Here is a 16576-nt window from a genome sequence, read left to right on the forward strand (position 1 = left end):
TGTTAGATTGACTCAATTGATGACTGACTAATATCGATTGAATTAGTACTGATAACCGATCCTATGGACGATGGACTAAATTAGAAGAAGAGGGGATACTTAAACATATGCTTCAGTGGGCCAATAATTCGCCCAATACACTACAGGTGCTGTCTATGTACATGTAACAATTTCATATTAATATTTCCTTTTTTTTTAATCGATGTCCATGTAATATCTAGCAGTTCAACGGCCTCAGCTAATTCAATTCGAGTTGGTTGACCCACTAAAAAATAAAATTTTCCCAATTTGAAGATGAAAATTTTATTTAGGGGAAATAATTATGAAATCACTAAATAAAAGGCATATGTAAGAGTCGAGAGGAAACAAAAGGGGAAAAAGTAAACTAATAATTTACCATCGAGAGGTTGATATTATATCAAATCATATCTTAAAAAAATTTTTATATCAAATTGGATCTCGACAAATTAAATGTATATCAGATGACCCCTTCCATCTGCTTGCAGTCTAATAGTGAACGTAAATATCTGATGTGACATTATTTTTTACTTTTTTTACATTAATTTTGATACTGACATATTAAATGTACATCATATTGCCCCTTCCGTCAAATGGTTCCTTTGAGTTTTAACGACAGATAGACGGAATGGGTAATATGACATACATTTAACATGTTAAGGTCAAAATTAATGTATAAATTTTTCGAGATTAAATTTGATGTACCATTGATTTTTTAAAGGGCAAATTATTAGTTTACAAAAGAAAAAGAAATAGTAAGGAATGGGCAGTCCACTTTTGACAATTTCATACCAAAAAGTCAAGGTTCAAGGGAGGACTGTCATTACCAAAAAAGTCTAGGCAGGAATTGTCATTCCGAGACAAGAAATTAAAATTTAGCTGCCCAAAAGTCCTGGGCATGTGCACGACGCAATTACTGGTACACAAGTTCTGGAACCCGAGGACTGACCAGCACTTCGAGAGGTGAGGCCTTGAGGTTAGTGAGCCCAATAGCTTCCTCCATGTCAATGGCTTCATCACCTGGCGCCTGAATATCAAAAGCATGGAGGAAAGAAGCGAGCGTGAGGCCTATGATTTGGAGGGCAAGTGAGATGCCAGGGCACATCCTCCTCCCACTCCCGAAAGGTATGAGGTCGAAGTTATGTCCCCTGACATCGAAGTCCTTGTGGGTGGTCAGGAACCTCTCAGGCCGGAACTCGGACGGGTCAGGCCACACGCGAGGGTCACGTTGTATCTTGTATAGGTTCAACACAAGCTGGGTGCCCCCGGGGACAAAGTAACCCGAGATATTGCTGTCCTCAATGGCCTCATGGGGGAGGGAAAGCGGGGCCGCAGGGTAGAGCCTTAGGGTCTCCTTGATGATTGCTTGGAGGTAAGGTAGGTTCTGGAGGTCCGATTCATTCACTTGCCGGTCCTTCCCAATCTGACCATCGAGTTCTTGCTGGACCTTCTTCAAGGCTTCCTTGTTGTTGAGCAGTAAAGAGACGGCCCATGTCATGGTCACTGTTGTAGTGTCTGTGCCAGCTAAAATCATCGCCTGTATATAATATTACATAAATTTTGTTTGATCATCAATTCACCGAAAAAAATTGTGACCATCAGGAAAAGAATCGTAATAGTTAACCTTATCGTTTATAAATAACCAAGAACAAAGACACATATATATGCACTGTGTTTTTCCAAGATGTCCAAGTCCAACTTAATTTAAATAAGGCAATCTTACTTAATTTGTCAAATTATTTTCGTAAGATCCATGCCCCCTTCATGTCGTGCCAAATTAGTATGTCAGTGCCGCAGCAATTGGACAAAAGCCACTGACAAATAACAAGTGGACAAAGAACCTTAGTTACGTCTAGACCAAGATTTGGTAAAAGTGAAAAAAGACAATTGGAAATGTGAGGGAGTACGATGAACTAAATGAATGACACTAAACCAATATTTTTTTTACTTGCAGTGCGAACCCAGCTTCCCATTTGTGTAATTTTAGATGTTCAACCGCGTTGTGACGTGGCAACATGCAAATCCAAGTGGCAATCTCTAGCTAGATTCAACAAGTTACAACACAGCATGTGCATCAGTACATGCCTCCTGTATAATCCGTTTATGAGCACATCCATGTACTTGGTAATCTAATTCAAGAAAACGTATATATATAGATATTTTGAAGCGCAAGCATTTCTTTGAAGACAGGTTAAATGCATGTCCCATGACAAACGTCACTATCTTGAAACTACTATGTAAACGTAACATGTTTAGAGCACGACATATTTGGTATTATATGTCACGATGCAAGAAGACTTACCATGCATGTAGCTTTGTTGATGGTATCGGAATCGTAACTGCTTATTTCTGCATCACCTAGAATAGATAACAAAACATCCATGAAGTCTTGCTCACTCTTTACCGCACCACCAGCCTCCCTGTCCGAGTTCCTCCTAGCCTTGTGCTCGTCCAACCACCGTTGCACCACCCGATCTAGCTCCTTGGCAGTCCTCTTCATGGCCTTCTCATGGCCGCCCAAGTCGAGCCACCTCAGGAACGGGAGCCCATCAGACACCACAAATCTCCCTATGAGCTCAATCCAGTCCCTCAAGGCCTTTCTCGCCTCCTCGTCGCCTTCATCATCATCATTAAACCGCTTTCCCACGATCATCTTGAACATTATGTTCACAGTTATGTTCCCGAACCACCTTTTCATGTCCACGAGTAATGATGATGCTGGTTCAGCCCTCGAATCACTGGTGCTAATGGTGTTCTTTTTTCGGTATTCCTGATATATGTCCCTCACCGAGGCGAGAACTTCAAACTCACGGACTTGCCTGAGGAGGCTGATCCGGTGGTTGGAAAGCAGCTCAAGGGTTGAGATCCTTCGCAAATGACGCCAGTATGGGCTGTATGGGCTGAAGCCTACCATCGCATACTTATAGGTCAATATCTCTGAGCCCATAGTCCTGGGCCGAGTGGCAAATGCCCGGTCGTTGGCGGTGAGGCACTCCTTTGCAAGTTCCCAAGTGTTCACCACCACGGCTCCGCGGAGACCCAACCTGATGGTGAAGATCGGGCCGTGCTTGTCGGCCATCTGAGCCAGGACCAAGTGAGCAGGGAGGGGACCGCCCAAGAGGTGGAGGTGACTGAGTAATGGCCACGAACCGCCTGCATCAGGGGCCGTTTTCATGCCCCTGGCTAATCGCTTCTTGGTATCATCTCCCTTCCTTGTAATAAGACTTGTTATGTAAAGAAGAGATATACATAACGCAAAGACGGTGGTGAGAATGATGGGAGCTGACAAAGAGTGATGAGCTAACTCCTCCATGAATGACTCTTCTTAACTAGTTGATTAGTGATCGAATTTAAGCGAGGGAGAACACAGATTGTGGAGAGGGAGGCGATGAAATCTAGCGATGCTCAACGACACAGTCATATATATGGAGGCTGGCCAGCCTAGAAGTATAGATGGTTCGGTTCACTGTATAGGTTAATCAACGTCTCATATGGGATGATAAATCTTCGTTGAACATTCTTCGTTCTTTTTTTTTACAAGAGTGATATGCTCATTGGCTCAAAGTTTATTTAGCATTATTTTGTTTTAGGAGAATGTCTTGCATGTAACGTGTCAATCCCCTATTGGTTTGTAACGTGTCTTGCATACCTGCATCATCGCTGGAGAATAATTGTATTCCAAATTGATAATTTTCTTTGCGGATGTCGGGATTCGAGGTAAGAAAAGTCAATTATTTATTTCACTCTGAAAATAACTAGTCTCTAGCTTGGAATTTGCTACTTGCCTGACTTGCACAGGAAAGGATAAAAGGCGGCTCATAGTCATAAAGGGAGAAAAGTGTCGTAAAATGTTAGAATTGTGTAAACGTCACTGGATATGATTTGCCCTTCTCTTTGATTTGTCGAACAAATATTATAACGTAATGTTCGACCATATTGAGCAGACGTGTGAAAGAGAAGAAAAAGAAATACATAAGAGATTAGGACAGGGCAGCCACCACATTAATCGCAGCGCCGATGACTATTCCTCATCCACAGGAGTCTAAGGGACCGTAAAGACCGGGAGTAATTGCGCCCCTGGACAATCCTATGTCCTATGACAGTGAAATTCCGATCTTGTCTTTCATTATAAAGCTTTTCCTTTTCCTTTTTTTTTTTTTTTTGCCTTTTCTGGTGAAACTTACATCGATTGCCAATTCCTTCTGGGCAAGATTTTCATTCCCTTTGATGCTTACCAGCCTGCGGTCCACCAGTCTTCGCTGCACGCACGTACTATATGTTTTCAGTTTGCCCTAATAGGGAGTGAGTGAACATTAAGGATCTCTAGCAGTCCACAATTAAGGTCGTGTGTCCAGTCATGTATCTTTCACACACACATAGTCACATGCAAGGAAACGAGATCAACTGTCGGTGCACGTACGGGAGCAAGCAGCGATGCTCGGCTGGCATGTTCATGTTCAAGACCACTACACCTTGACGGGATCTAAGATCCCTTTCCTGGTGGACGTCCGATCCTATTCGTTGGATGACAAGGAAAATGTTGCTTGACATTATGTGATGGGATATTTTATTAAACTCTGCCACAAGCTGATATCATGGTCCTCTGCGTTGAACGTGTTCCAGCATCAATGTTGATCACATAATTGTTTCCGGATTTTGGTGAAGCACGAAAGGGTATTTTTACAATATTTTTGAGAGAAAAATTAGGAAAAATTTTGGTTTGATTAAGGGCTTCGTGCGGATGAAGAAGTGAGGGCTATAGATCACTTGTGAAATCGATGACGAAATATAATGAGCAGATCATGGGTATATCGAAATAAATAGGGCAAAAAATTGAACCAAAAACTACAGAGGATTCTGCCGTCACCAACATGATGTAAATTGAAGAGCCCAAAGAATAATGTTGAGACGCCAGGACTATTGGCCGGAACATTCGTTGTCAACAATAGGGCACAAGTCGAGCCTTTTTTCTTCTTTTGTGCTCGGACGAGGAGACTAATATGAGGCGCACTTCGGCTGCTCTCAACACTGGGCTTGGAGTGATCTGTGTAAAATTTTTCACTGTACTTATAAGTTATTGGCCCATCTCAACCGAAAAGTTTGAGTTGATAGGATTCTGATATCCAATCTCATACAAACGCATGGCTTTCTCATTGATTTTCCATCGTGAGATAACAATTCTCCATACCCGCGCTTACTTGACAATGTGTGTTTTTTTCTCACTTGCCACCACGAGCCACATACCCATAGACATCCCCTCAATAACTGACCACGAGTTGGGCTTCTCTTATATATCTCAGGCAGTGGAAGCTGTTAGAAAAAAATCCAAAGGCTTACTTCGGACTCCGGTCTATCCGCAACTCAAAAGTTTAAGCCAATAAATTGCTAAACCATTGTCTTTATAAACCTATGAATTTTCTTTCAACTTTTTTATATGGGATTACCTCCAACACCCGCCTGTATCATTCTCCATATAAGAGAGAAAGTGCCGCAACAGAAGCTCCTTCACCAACAATTGCCCTAGCAAAAGAGGTCATCGGAGGTCTCCGACAAATGTAAATTATAATTGATGTAAACAAAAAAATTTGGACGGAAAATGTGTTTTCTAACAGAAAAATGAACGGCAGGACTAAAGTCACAAAAAAGTCAAAGGTTAAGAGTGAGTATGGCAACTAATAAAGGTTTATGAAGAAAATGGCGAAAAGATCAATGGTTTTTACCCAAAAAAAAATAATGAGCAAGGATGCGCCTTTTGATGGTTGTACGTATTCATCGCATTGTAGCCACAACAATCGATCGTTGTAATTGGCCTATACGATATGGTTATTATAATCATGTCAACTTGGATTTAGGGACAATATTGTCATTATGAGACAAAATAGTTTAGTTGACCAAAAGGCCTTGGGCACGATGCAACTATGAGTACGGTGAATATTACTTTGTCAAGTGACTATACAACATCCAATAAAAATATATAAAAGTGGTAAATATGGCCCACAATGATCCCACATATTCATACTTGCATGCATTTTGATTTGTTGTTAATCATTCAGAGTAAATGAGTAACATTCATTCAATATTTAGTCTCTATAGACACGTTCTAGAACGCGAGGACTGACCAGCACTTCGAGAGGTGAGGCCTTGAGATTGGTCAGCCCGATAGCTTTCTCCATGTCAATGGCCTCATCCCCCAACACTTGAATATTGAAAACATGTAGGAAAGAAGCGAGCGCGAGGCCAATGACTTGCAGGGACAATGAAATACCAGGGCACGTCCTCCTCCCGCTCCCAAAAGGTATGAGGTCGAAGTTATGTCCCCCGACATCAAAACTTTGTAGGTGGTCAGGAACCTATCAGGCTGGAACTCGGATGGGTTAGGCCACACACGTGGGTCATGTTGTAGCTTGTATAGGTTTAGGACTACCCGGGTGCCCTTCGGGATGAAGTAGCCCGAGATACCACAGTCCCGGTTGGCCTCATGGGAGACGGAAAGCTGCACCACGGGGTAGAGCCTCAGCGTTTCCTTGATGATGGCTTGGAGGTAAGGTAGCATATGGAGGTCCAATTCGTTCACTTGCCGGTCCCTCCTGATCTAGGCGTCGAGTTCTTGCTGGACCTGCTTTACGGCTTCCTTATTGTTGAGCAGTAAAAAGATGGCTCATGTCATGGTCACTATTGTAGTGTCTGTACCAGCCAAAATCATTTGCTGCATGAAAAATTGTACGCGATTATGATCACTGATCAGTCAAAAGTTGTTAAAGCTATGCTTATCGTTCATGTTTTAGCAAGAACAATGAGTTGTGTGCGCTATGTTTGATTTTTAAATGAGATTAATAGAGAAAACATTCAATTTGGTTCTCCAAAGATTAATTTTCCAATAATCTACTCCCTCAGAGATTCAAAATAGCTCTTAAATTTCGATTTTGTCTATCAAATAAGTTCAACTGTTAACTGGCGCGACGGACGTTTGACGTGGATACACAACTAAACTAACACTGTCACGAAATAATTTTTAAAAATCAAAACGATGTCGCTTTGAAAAATCAAGGAAAAAAAAGAATTCATAAAAAAAAAAAAGTTAAAGAACTGGGGAGATCCCCATATTCCCTCTCCCATCGAACAGAGGGAGGAGCTCCGGTAGGGACTACCCCGGCAACTTCACCAACTGACAATGTCATCGGAGGCCCTGAAGCCTCAGGGTGAGCCCCCCATCCGTGCACCTCCTATAAGTTCGTGTTCCTTCTCCCCTATATGCTCGAAGAGAAGTAACGAAGGGGGAGAGCTCGGCTAGGGGGCTCCCCTACCGGCGACCTACCCCATCGGCAAGATCGCCGGAGGGCCCTAAATCCTGCCGCGACCTCACTGATGGGAGAGGTCACCTCTTGGGGAGTCCCCCACCTCAAGCTCCCCGCTCCTTTGTTCTATAAGGGAGGGAACAGTGGGGCAGCTTCCCACTGTTCCTTACCAATTTTTTTAATTTCTTTTATTTTTATTGTTCATAATTTTTCAAAACGACGCCATTTGATATTTTTTAAAAATGATTTGGTGACGGCGTTAGTTCACGTGTGTTGTCCACTTCAAATTCTCATTGCGTTCGTCAACGGTTGGACTAATATGAAGACGGAATCAAAATTCATGGACTATTTTGGTGGCAAAAGCTTTTAAGGGACTAAATTGTTGGCAAATGAATCTTTTAAGAACTGAATTGAATGTTTTCTTTAATTAATATGAAAAAATCATTGTCATAAGATCCAGCAATAGCAATGGACGGTTGGAATAAACGAAGTACGATGTATTGCACTGTTACAATGGGTCAGTTTGGTGAAAAGGGGCCTGCTCATTTGCGTATTTTTTGTTCGATTATAACGGAAGCCCGTATATCTGGTACAATGAACTAGAAATCCCAATAGATTATAAAGGAATAAAAATACTCCCACTAGATATCGAACATATAATCTCTTAATTATCAGATGAGAATCTACGTCATTGCATTACACTGTCTTTTGTCCATTTGTGTAATTTTAAATCCGCATCAACCACGTTGTATCGCAACATGCTAGCCCAATTAGCTAGTCCCTAGCAGGATTGAACGTCTATGTTATAGTAGTATGGTCGATTCACCCTTGATCAATCTTCTCCTATATCCAGAAATGAAAATACTACTGTTTTTTAAAATGACTTTCGTGAACACATATCTATCTATCTACTCAAAAATATAATTTGCGAAAGTGAGACATGTATGTACATATATACAAAAATATATATTCTCTTTTTAATTTCATAATTAAGGTAGTTATTTTTTTAAGTTAAAAACATTTTAAAAAATCGAAAGGCCTTATTTAATTATTTTACTAAACGTTACAGCCTTACTTACACAAAAATAAATGCGTTGGCATGATGTTGAAAAGTTACAGAACCTTTTAGCCTCATTAGGTACTTATCCGCCAAACATATTAGTATCATGTCATCATATGATGCAAGCAGACTTACCAGGCACGTAGCTTTGTTGATGCTATTGAAATCATACAGATCTCCGCATTACCGTCAAGGATAGATAACAGAACATCCATGAAATCTTGCTCCTCTTTACCCCCACCGGGCTCCCCGTTCAGGTTCCTTCGAGCCTTGTGCTCATCCAACCACCGTTACACCACCCGGTCGAACTCCGACGCAGTCCTCTTCATGGCCTTCCCATGGCCGCCCAAGTCGAGCCACCTGAGGAAGGGGAGCCCGTCGGACACCACAAATTTCCCTATGAGCTCCAACCCAGTCCCTTAAGGCCTTCCTCCCCTCCTCGTCGCCTTCGCCACTGTCATTAAACCGCTTCCCCAGGGTCATGCTGAACATTATGTTCGCAGTCAAGTCCCCAAACCACCTTTTCATGTCCACAAGTAATGATGATGCTGGTTCAGCCCTCGAATCGCCGGTGCTACAAATGATCTTTCTTCGGTATTCCTCACATATGTCCCTCGCCAACGCGAGGACCTCAAACTCACGGACTTTCCTTAGAAGCCCAATCTAGTGGCTGCAAAACAGCTCGAGGGTTGAAATCTTTCGCATATGGCGCCAGTACGGCAGTATGGGCTGAAGCCCACCATCACATAGATGTAGGTCAGTATCTCCAAGCTCATAGACTTGGGCCTGGTGGCGAATGCCCGGTTGTTGGTGGTGAGGCACTCCTTGGCAACTTCCCAAGTGTTCACCACCACGGCTCTGCGGAGGCCCAGCCTGATGGTGAAGATCGGGCCGTATACTTGTCAGCCATCTGAGACAGGACCAAGTGGGCAGGGAGGGGACCACCCAAGAGATGGAGGTGCACTACTAAAAACACTGCCCTTAAGACTGGTGAAGTCGTCGGAAATCCTTTGGTTCCGTAGCTTACCGACAGAATATAGAGGAAATTCGTCCCTCGGTAAAACCATCCTCGATAATTCTTTCCGAGGCTTTATCGAGGAAGTTGTCCTCGGTAAAAATACCAAGGAAAGTTTCCTCAATAATACTGAGGACTTATCGAGGAAATTTTCCTCGGTACCTCCTAGGTATTATCGATGGAACTTACGGCGATATTTCCTCGATGGTACCGAGCACTTATCGAGGAAAATTTCCTCAATAATATCCAAGACTTTCCTCGATAAAGTCCTCGATATCTTACCTAGGAGGTATTAGGGAAAATTTTATCGGTAAGATATCGAGGAATTAAGGGCATTGACCCTATTTTCGGACACTCATTTACATATCACTCAACCGAGTCAACACCTTATGCCTGAAGGCCTTCCATATGAGACTCATAGCAAGTGTTGGGAATTACAATCAGTGTTGGGAATTATAATTCCACATGTAAAAATGAAAAAATCATCATGAGTTTATATGAGGCTTGGGTACCAATACTTATCAGCTTGACATTTTAAATGTACATGACCCAGGTCTGTATAAGCCCATGGAAATTTAACAGCAAAGATGTCAGCAACAATGTTTCTGCAAAACACAAGTAATAATTCGTTACTTATAGGATTTACTCCTATTTAAAAAAATTTATACCCACAAATAGGGTATTGTTCAACTTCCACTCTTCAAACAACAAGGACTTTTTAAATTCTTAAATCCCATTTAGGTAGGAATATAAAATTTTGATCACTATGATAAGGTGAAATTCTTAAATCAATCGGGACTTATATGTGTAATGTGACTTCTCCCTAAGATGCGTTGGAAAAGCAGCTCATTCCATCAAGACCGTACTGTTTACTGTTCGATACTTTCCCTCGTCAAAACATTACTTAAGCTCTTGAAAATTCAAATCAACGGTCAATGTTCTCAAACAACCTCCTCACCCCACGAAAACCCGCCCACCCAAATTGGTCTAGCCCAAACTATACAACCAATTAAGCCCATTATTCAAGAAGATAATATGTTACAAGTATATCAGTCATACTCATCGATCTCTGTATATCCCATGATTATGAATGTCGTAACCAAGATGATCAATAGTTGTCACCGACTTGTGGCATGATATCATTATAATGATCACTTTGGCTCGGTCTAGGCAGGAATTGTCATCATGAGACAAGAAATTAAAATTTAGCTGCCCAAAAGTCATGGGCACATGCACGACGCAATTACCGGTACACACGTTCTGGAACCCGAGGACTGACCAGCACTTCGAGAGGTGAGGCCTTGAGGTTAGTGAGCCCAATAGCTTCCTCCATGTCAATGGCTTCATCCCCCGGCGCCTGAATATCGAAAGCATGGAGGAAAGAAGCGAGCGTGAGGCCTATGACTTGGAGGGCCAGTGAGATCCCAGGGCACATCCTCCTCCCACTCCCGAAAGGTATGAGGTCGAAGTTATGTCCCCTGACATCGAAGTCCTTGTGGGTGGTCAGGAACCTCTCAGGCCGGAACTCGGACGGGTCAGGCCACACACGAGGGTCACGTTGTATCTTGTATAGGTTCAACACAAGCTGGGTGCCCCTGGGGACAAAGTAATCCGAGATATTGCTGTCCTCAATGGCCTCCTGGGGGAGGGAAAGCGGGGCCGCAGGGTAGAGCCTTAGGGTCTCCTTGATGATTGCTTGGAGGTAAGGTAGGTTCTGGAGGTCCAATTCGTTCACTTGCCGGTCCTTCCCGATCTGGGCGTCGAGGTCATGCTGGATCTTCTTCAAGGCTTCCTTGTTGTTGAGCAGTAAAGAGATGGCCCATGTCATGGTCACCGTTGTAGTGTCTGTGCCAGCTAAAATCATTTGCTGCATGAAACATTATACATGATTATGATCACTGATCAGTCAAAAGTAGTTGAAGCTACGGTTATCATTCATGTTTTAGCAAGAACAATGAGCTGTGTGCGCTATGTTTGATTTTTAAATGAGATTAATAAAGAAGACATTCAATTTGGTTCTTTAAAGATTAATTTTCCACCAATCTAGTCCCTCAAAGATTCAAAATAGCTCCTAAATTTCGATTTTGTCTATCAAATAAGTTCAACTGTTAACTGGTGCGACGGAAGTTTGACGTGGACGCACAACTGAACTAACGCCGTCACGAAATAATTTTTAAAAATCAAAACGATGTCATTTTGAAAAATTACGGGAGAAAAAAAATAAAAGAATTCATAAAGAAAAGGGGTAAAGAACTGGGGAGCTCCCCCATATTCCCTCCCCTATCGAACAGAGGGAGGAGCTCCGGTAAAATCATCGCCTGTATATAATATTACATAAATTTTGTTTGATCATTAATTCACCGAAAAGAAGTTTTGTGTGATCATCAGGAAAAGAATAGTAATAGTTAACCTTATCGTTTATAAATTACCAAGAACAAAGACACATGCATATACGCGCTGTGTTTTTCCAAGATGTCCAAGTCCAATTTAATTTAAACACGTAATAGTTAACCTTATCGTTCATAAATTACCAAGAACAAAGACACATATATGCACTGTGTTATTCCAAGATGTCCAAGTCCAATTTAATTTAAATAAGGCAATCTTACTTAATTTGTCAAATCATTTTCGTAAGATCCATGCCCCCTTCATCTCGTGCCAAATTAGTATGTCAGTGCCGCAGCAATTGGACAAAAGCCACTGACAAATAACAAGTGGACAAACGATCTTAGTTACGTCAAGACCAAGATTTGATAAAAGTGGAAAAAGACAATTAAAAATGTGAGGTAGTACGATGAAGTAAATGAATAATACTCGATCAACATTTTTTCTACTTGCAGTGCGAACCCAGCTTCCAATTTGTGTAATTTTGGATGTTCAACCACGTTGTGACGTTGCAACATGCAAATTCAAGTGGCAATCTCTAGCTAGATTCAACAAGTCGCAACACAGCATGTGCATCAGTGCATGCCTCCTGTATGGTCCGTTTATGTGCACATCTATGTACTTGGTAATCTAATTCAAGAAATAGGAATACATAGATACATATATAAGTATATATAGAGATATTTTGAAGCGCGAGCATTTCTTTGAAGACAGGTTAAATGCATGTCCCATGACAAACATCAATATCTTGAAACTACAATGTAAACGTAGCATGTTTAGAGCACTGCATATTTGGTACTATATGTCACGATGCAAGAAGACTTACCATGCACGTAGCTTTGTTGATGGTATCGGAATCGTAACTGCTGATTTCTGCATCACCTAGAATAGATAACAAAACATCCATGAAGTCTTGCTCACTCTTTACCGCACCAACAGCTGCCCCGTCCGAGTTCCTCCTAGCCTTGTGCTCGTCCAACCACCGTTGCACCACCCGATCGAGTTTCTGGGCAGTCCTCTTCATGGCCTTCTCATGGCCGCCCAAGTCGAGACACCTCAAGAACGGGAGCCCATCAGACACCACAAATCTCCCCATGAGCTCAATCCAGTCCCTCAAGGCCTTTCTCCCCCCCTCGTCGCCTTCGCCATCATCATTAAACCGCTTTCCCACAATCATCTTGAACATTATGTTCACAGTTATGTCCCCGAACCACCTTTTCATGTCCACGAGTAATGATGATGCTGGTTCAGCCCTCGAATCACTGGTGCTAATGGAGTTCTTTTTTCGATATTCCTGATATATGTCCCTCACCGAGGTGAGAACTTCATACTCACGGACTTGCCTGAGGAGGCTGATCCGGTGGCTGGAAAGCAGCTCAAGGGTTGAGATCCTTCGCACCTGGCGCCAGTATGGACTGTATGGGCTAAAGCATACCATCGCATACTTATAGGTCAATATCTCGTAGGCCATAGTCCTGGGCCGAGTGGCGAATGCCCGGTCATTGGTGGTGAGGCACTCCTTTGCAAGTTCCCAAGTGTTCACCACCACGGCTCCACGGAGACCCAAACTGATGGTGAAGATCGGGCCGTACTTGTCGGCCATCTGAGCCAGAACCAAGTGAGCAGGGAGGGGACAGCCCAAGAGGTGGAGGTGACCGAGTAATGGCCACGAACCGCCTGCATCAGGGGCCGTTTTCGTGCCCCTGGCTAATCGCTTCTTGGTATCACCTCCTTTCCTAGTAATAAGACTAGTTATGTAAAGGAGAGATATACATAACGCAAAGACGGTGATGAGAATGATGGACGCTGGCATAGAGAGATGAGCTAACTCCTCCTTGAATGACTCCTCTTATTTTATTTATTTGATTAGTGATCGAAATATAGCGAGGGAGAACACAGATTGTGGAGAGGGAGGCGATGAAATCTAGCTATGCTCAACGACAGAGTCATTTATATGGAGGCTGGGCAGCCTAGGAGTATAGTTGGTTCGGTTGACTGTATATGTTAATCAACGTCTCATATGGGATGATAAATCTTCGTATTACATTGTCTTTTTCTTTTCTTTTTTTTTTTTGTTATAAGAGAGATATGCCCATTGGCTCAAAGTTCATTTAACATTATTTTGTTTTAGGAGAAAGTCTTGCAAGTAACGTGTCAATCTCCTATTTATTTGTGACACCACGTGGTATATATGGCATGGTGCCTTCATTGCGTAAAAGACTTTCTCAAGTCTTAAATGCAATAGGTATGCCACTGAGTAATATCATAAGCTAATAGAGTTCCTCAATTCTTTTTTGTTTTTTTGTAATATCACCTAAAAAATTAGAAATAGATTTTTTTTTATGTGTCTGGTATGACACGATATCACATAGTATACCCCTTACACACAATACATGCATCATCCCTGGAGAAGAATTGTCTTCCAAAACTTGCCCCCACTGGCCATCACCCATTTTCTACTCCTTTTTTTTTTTGGCTTTTTCTGGTGAAACCTACATCGATTGCCGCCAATTCTTACTGGACAAGATTTTCATTCCCGTTGATGGTTACCAGCCTGCGGTCCGCTAGTCTTCGCTGCACGTACGTACTATATGTTTTCAGTTTCCCCTATGTTCTGCATGAGGGAGTGAGCGAACATTAGGGATGACTAGCAGTACATAATTAAGGTCGTGTGTGTTGGGAATTGGTATATGCCCTAGATGCAATCTATCATCAATTCTGTAATATGACATGTATTCATTATATTACGAGACATATCTGTTATTGTGTAGATTGCGCTAAATATGATTTTACACAATAATGTCCTTGGAATAGTAGGTTCAATAGGCATCAAGTGTGACTTGATTGTGAGATCCTATAATTACTGAACATTATTCATAAATGTCCATAGTCAAAGTATTATCGTTAATTAGGACAACGATAATACGGTTAGACTAGTGTAAGTGTTGATTGATGACCAAATCTCATAGGTCATGGATATGGAGATATCAAATCACACCACATGTATACATTAAGAGTAATGTGTATAGGACTGATCCGCCATGAGATTGCTACATGGGTTGTTACGTGACTGTCATTAGCATATCTCAAAGTGACTATAGTGTAATGGTCCTTTGACTTAAGGTCACCATAGATTCCTACATGTAATGTCATATACTTTGATACTGTCAAACGCCACTGTAACAAGATGGTTATAAAGACAGTTATTGGGTATACCACAGAGCATGGAGAGGAATGTGAGTGATCAAGATAGAATTTGTCCCTCCTACGAAACGGGAGCGATATCTCACGGCCACTTGGTGGTTAAGTCTAAAAGTGTATGCATACCCAAATGAGTCAATATAACGATATCGAGCTCATTTGTTCTGATAGACTTACCCGGTAAACCAAGAAAGAGAGATATTGAGCCATACAAGGATGTCATCGACCATGCCTTGGACTCAATAGAGATATAGAGGACAATGGATTATATTACACGGTAATATAGGTCACAAGGTTCGTCGAGAAATTGACTTTCCGATTACTTGAGTAACAGTGATACATTGCTAGAAGCCGCTCACTGTTTGTAATATTGAAATAGAGATTTCGATATTACTATCAACGTAATTGGGAACCTACAGGGTTACACACGACGACTAAATCGACGGGATATTTTGAAACAATAAAATCGTCTAATAGAGATTAGATGATTTATGGTGCGATTGATTAATCGGATATTTAATGAGATTAAATTTGTCGATTAATTAGACTCGATTTATTAATTAAATGGATCCAATTGATGCACGATCCATGTGAGGACACATGGCAATTTGGAATTCTCAATTTCCCTTATCCCACACCGGTCAGGGTACTTGAAAAGCTCCCCCCAAGCTCTATATATATAGATATATATAGCTCAAAGGATTTAAGATATATGTGACAGTGTGTGGATATATATATGTGATATATATATGCATGCATAAGCATATACGTATATACATGTGTGTATGCTTTATATTAATATAAATAATTTGAATTGAATTGTTCAATTCAAATTAGGTCCATTAGTCTGAAAATTTCGGGTGTCGCATCGGTGTTTCTTTCGAGTATTGGCCGCTAGCACCGCCGATCTCGAAGACTCGTCGACAAAGTCGGTGTGGATTCCAGTAGAGGCGTCACGCGTGGGACGCTCGGTCGACAATTTTAAATATTCCAAGTACGCTTTTATTTACTCTTATTCTTCTAGTAGGTCTTGGAATTAGTTTCACGGGTAGGAAATTTTGAATTTCTGTTCCTTTTACGCTTCCATAGATCCTGTGAAAATAGCAATTGGTATCAGAACCTAGCTAGTTAGAATCTGAGTAGATAATAGCATAAAATATGATTTTATGCTTGGTACTGGTGTGATTATGTTTGATATTTTCGGTGCATGACTGTTAGACTTGGACTATATCCTAGTTGTGTTAGTATAATAGTTATACGTGTGGACTATTATGTAATGGTTACATAATAGTGTATGGTGAGATCGATTAAATGTTAATAAAATCCCTCAAAATATTAAGTCCATAGCCTTCCATCTTGTAATGCTCGTCAAGACCAAGATCGATGAGTGTGTAGTCCTAGCCCTCGCAGGATGCCCTCATCTATCCTAGTAAGACGTTGTGTTTACCAGTGGGTCGGACTTAACTGAGCAAGCCTAATAGGATTAGGAGTTTAGAGGCATGTAGTTGGGCATCGATCTACAAGATAGATTTGAATAAGGAGTTATTCACCCAACTAGTCAAGAGTTGCATGTGATGCAATTGGGAAAGTGAGTTCCCTACC

General features: G+C 41.6%; 3 protein-coding genes across 3 annotated transcripts; all 3 read right to left on the reverse strand.

Annotated features, from left to right (window-relative positions):
- Positions 1-698: 698 nt before the first annotated feature.
- Positions 699-3526, reverse strand: LOC116193254 (cytochrome P450 CYP82D47-like). Its single transcript, XM_031522067.1, has 2 exons — positions 2321-3526; positions 699-1555 (listed from the first exon to the last, which is right to left on the reverse strand). Exons 1-2 carry the CDS (start codon positions 3329-3331, stop codon positions 932-934), a joined length of 1635 nt encoding a protein of 544 aa, XP_031377927.1. The 5' UTR covers positions 3332-3526; the 3' UTR covers positions 699-931.
- Positions 3527-8649: 5123 nt separating this feature from the next.
- LOC116202750 (cytochrome P450 CYP82H23-like) lies at positions 8650-9807 on the reverse strand. The gene is made up of 3 exons (XM_031534360.1): positions 9752-9807; positions 9114-9246; positions 8650-9036 (listed from the first exon to the last, which is right to left on the reverse strand). Exons 1-3 carry the CDS (start codon positions 9805-9807, stop codon positions 8650-8652), a joined length of 576 nt encoding a protein of 191 aa, XP_031390220.1.
- Positions 9808-10386: 579 nt separating this feature from the next.
- On the reverse strand, positions 10387-13720 carry LOC116192776 (cytochrome P450 CYP82D47-like). The gene is made up of 2 exons (XM_031521418.1): positions 12600-13720; positions 10387-11255 (listed from the first exon to the last, which is right to left on the reverse strand). Exons 1-2 carry the CDS (start codon positions 13584-13586, stop codon positions 10632-10634), a joined length of 1611 nt encoding a protein of 536 aa, XP_031377278.1. The 5' UTR covers positions 13587-13720; the 3' UTR covers positions 10387-10631.
- Between the last annotated feature and the right edge of the window lie 2856 nt (positions 13721-16576).

Source organism: Punica granatum, chromosome 1 (assembly GCF_007655135.1).
Source record: "Punica granatum isolate Tunisia-2019 chromosome 1, ASM765513v2, whole genome shotgun sequence".
Classification (NCBI taxonomy): domain Eukaryota; kingdom Viridiplantae; phylum Streptophyta; class Magnoliopsida; order Myrtales; family Lythraceae; genus Punica; species Punica granatum.

Bases quoted from the DNA above. Each gene is read 5' to 3' on its own strand.
- LOC116202750 (XM_031534360.1), bottom strand. From the start codon at position 9,807: ATGAGTCTCATATGGAAGGCCTTCAGGCATAAGGTGTTGACTCGGTTG. The intron at 9,247-9,751 runs GTAAATGAGTGT...CTTCACCATCAG, and splicing joins TTGACTCGGTTGAGTGATAT to GCTGGGCCTCCGCAGAGCCG. The intron at 9,037-9,113 runs GTGGGCTTCAGC...TGCAGCCACTAG, and splicing joins TGACCTACATCTATGTGATG to ATTGGGCTTCTAAGGAAAGT.
- LOC116193254 (XM_031522067.1), bottom strand. From the start codon at position 3,331: ATGGAGGAGTTAGCTCATCACTCTTTGTCAGCTCCCATCATTCTCACC. The intron at 1,556-2,320 runs GTAAGTCTTCTT...TATTATATACAG, and splicing joins TCAACAAAGCTACATGCATG to GCGATGATTTTAGCTGGCAC.
- LOC116192776 (XM_031521418.1), bottom strand. From the start codon at position 13,586: ATGCCAGCGTCCATCATTCTCATCACCGTCTTTGCGTTATGTATATCT. The intron at 11,256-12,599 runs GTAAGTCTTCTT...TGTTTCATGCAG, and splicing joins TCAACAAAGCTACGTGCATG to CAAATGATTTTAGCTGGCAC.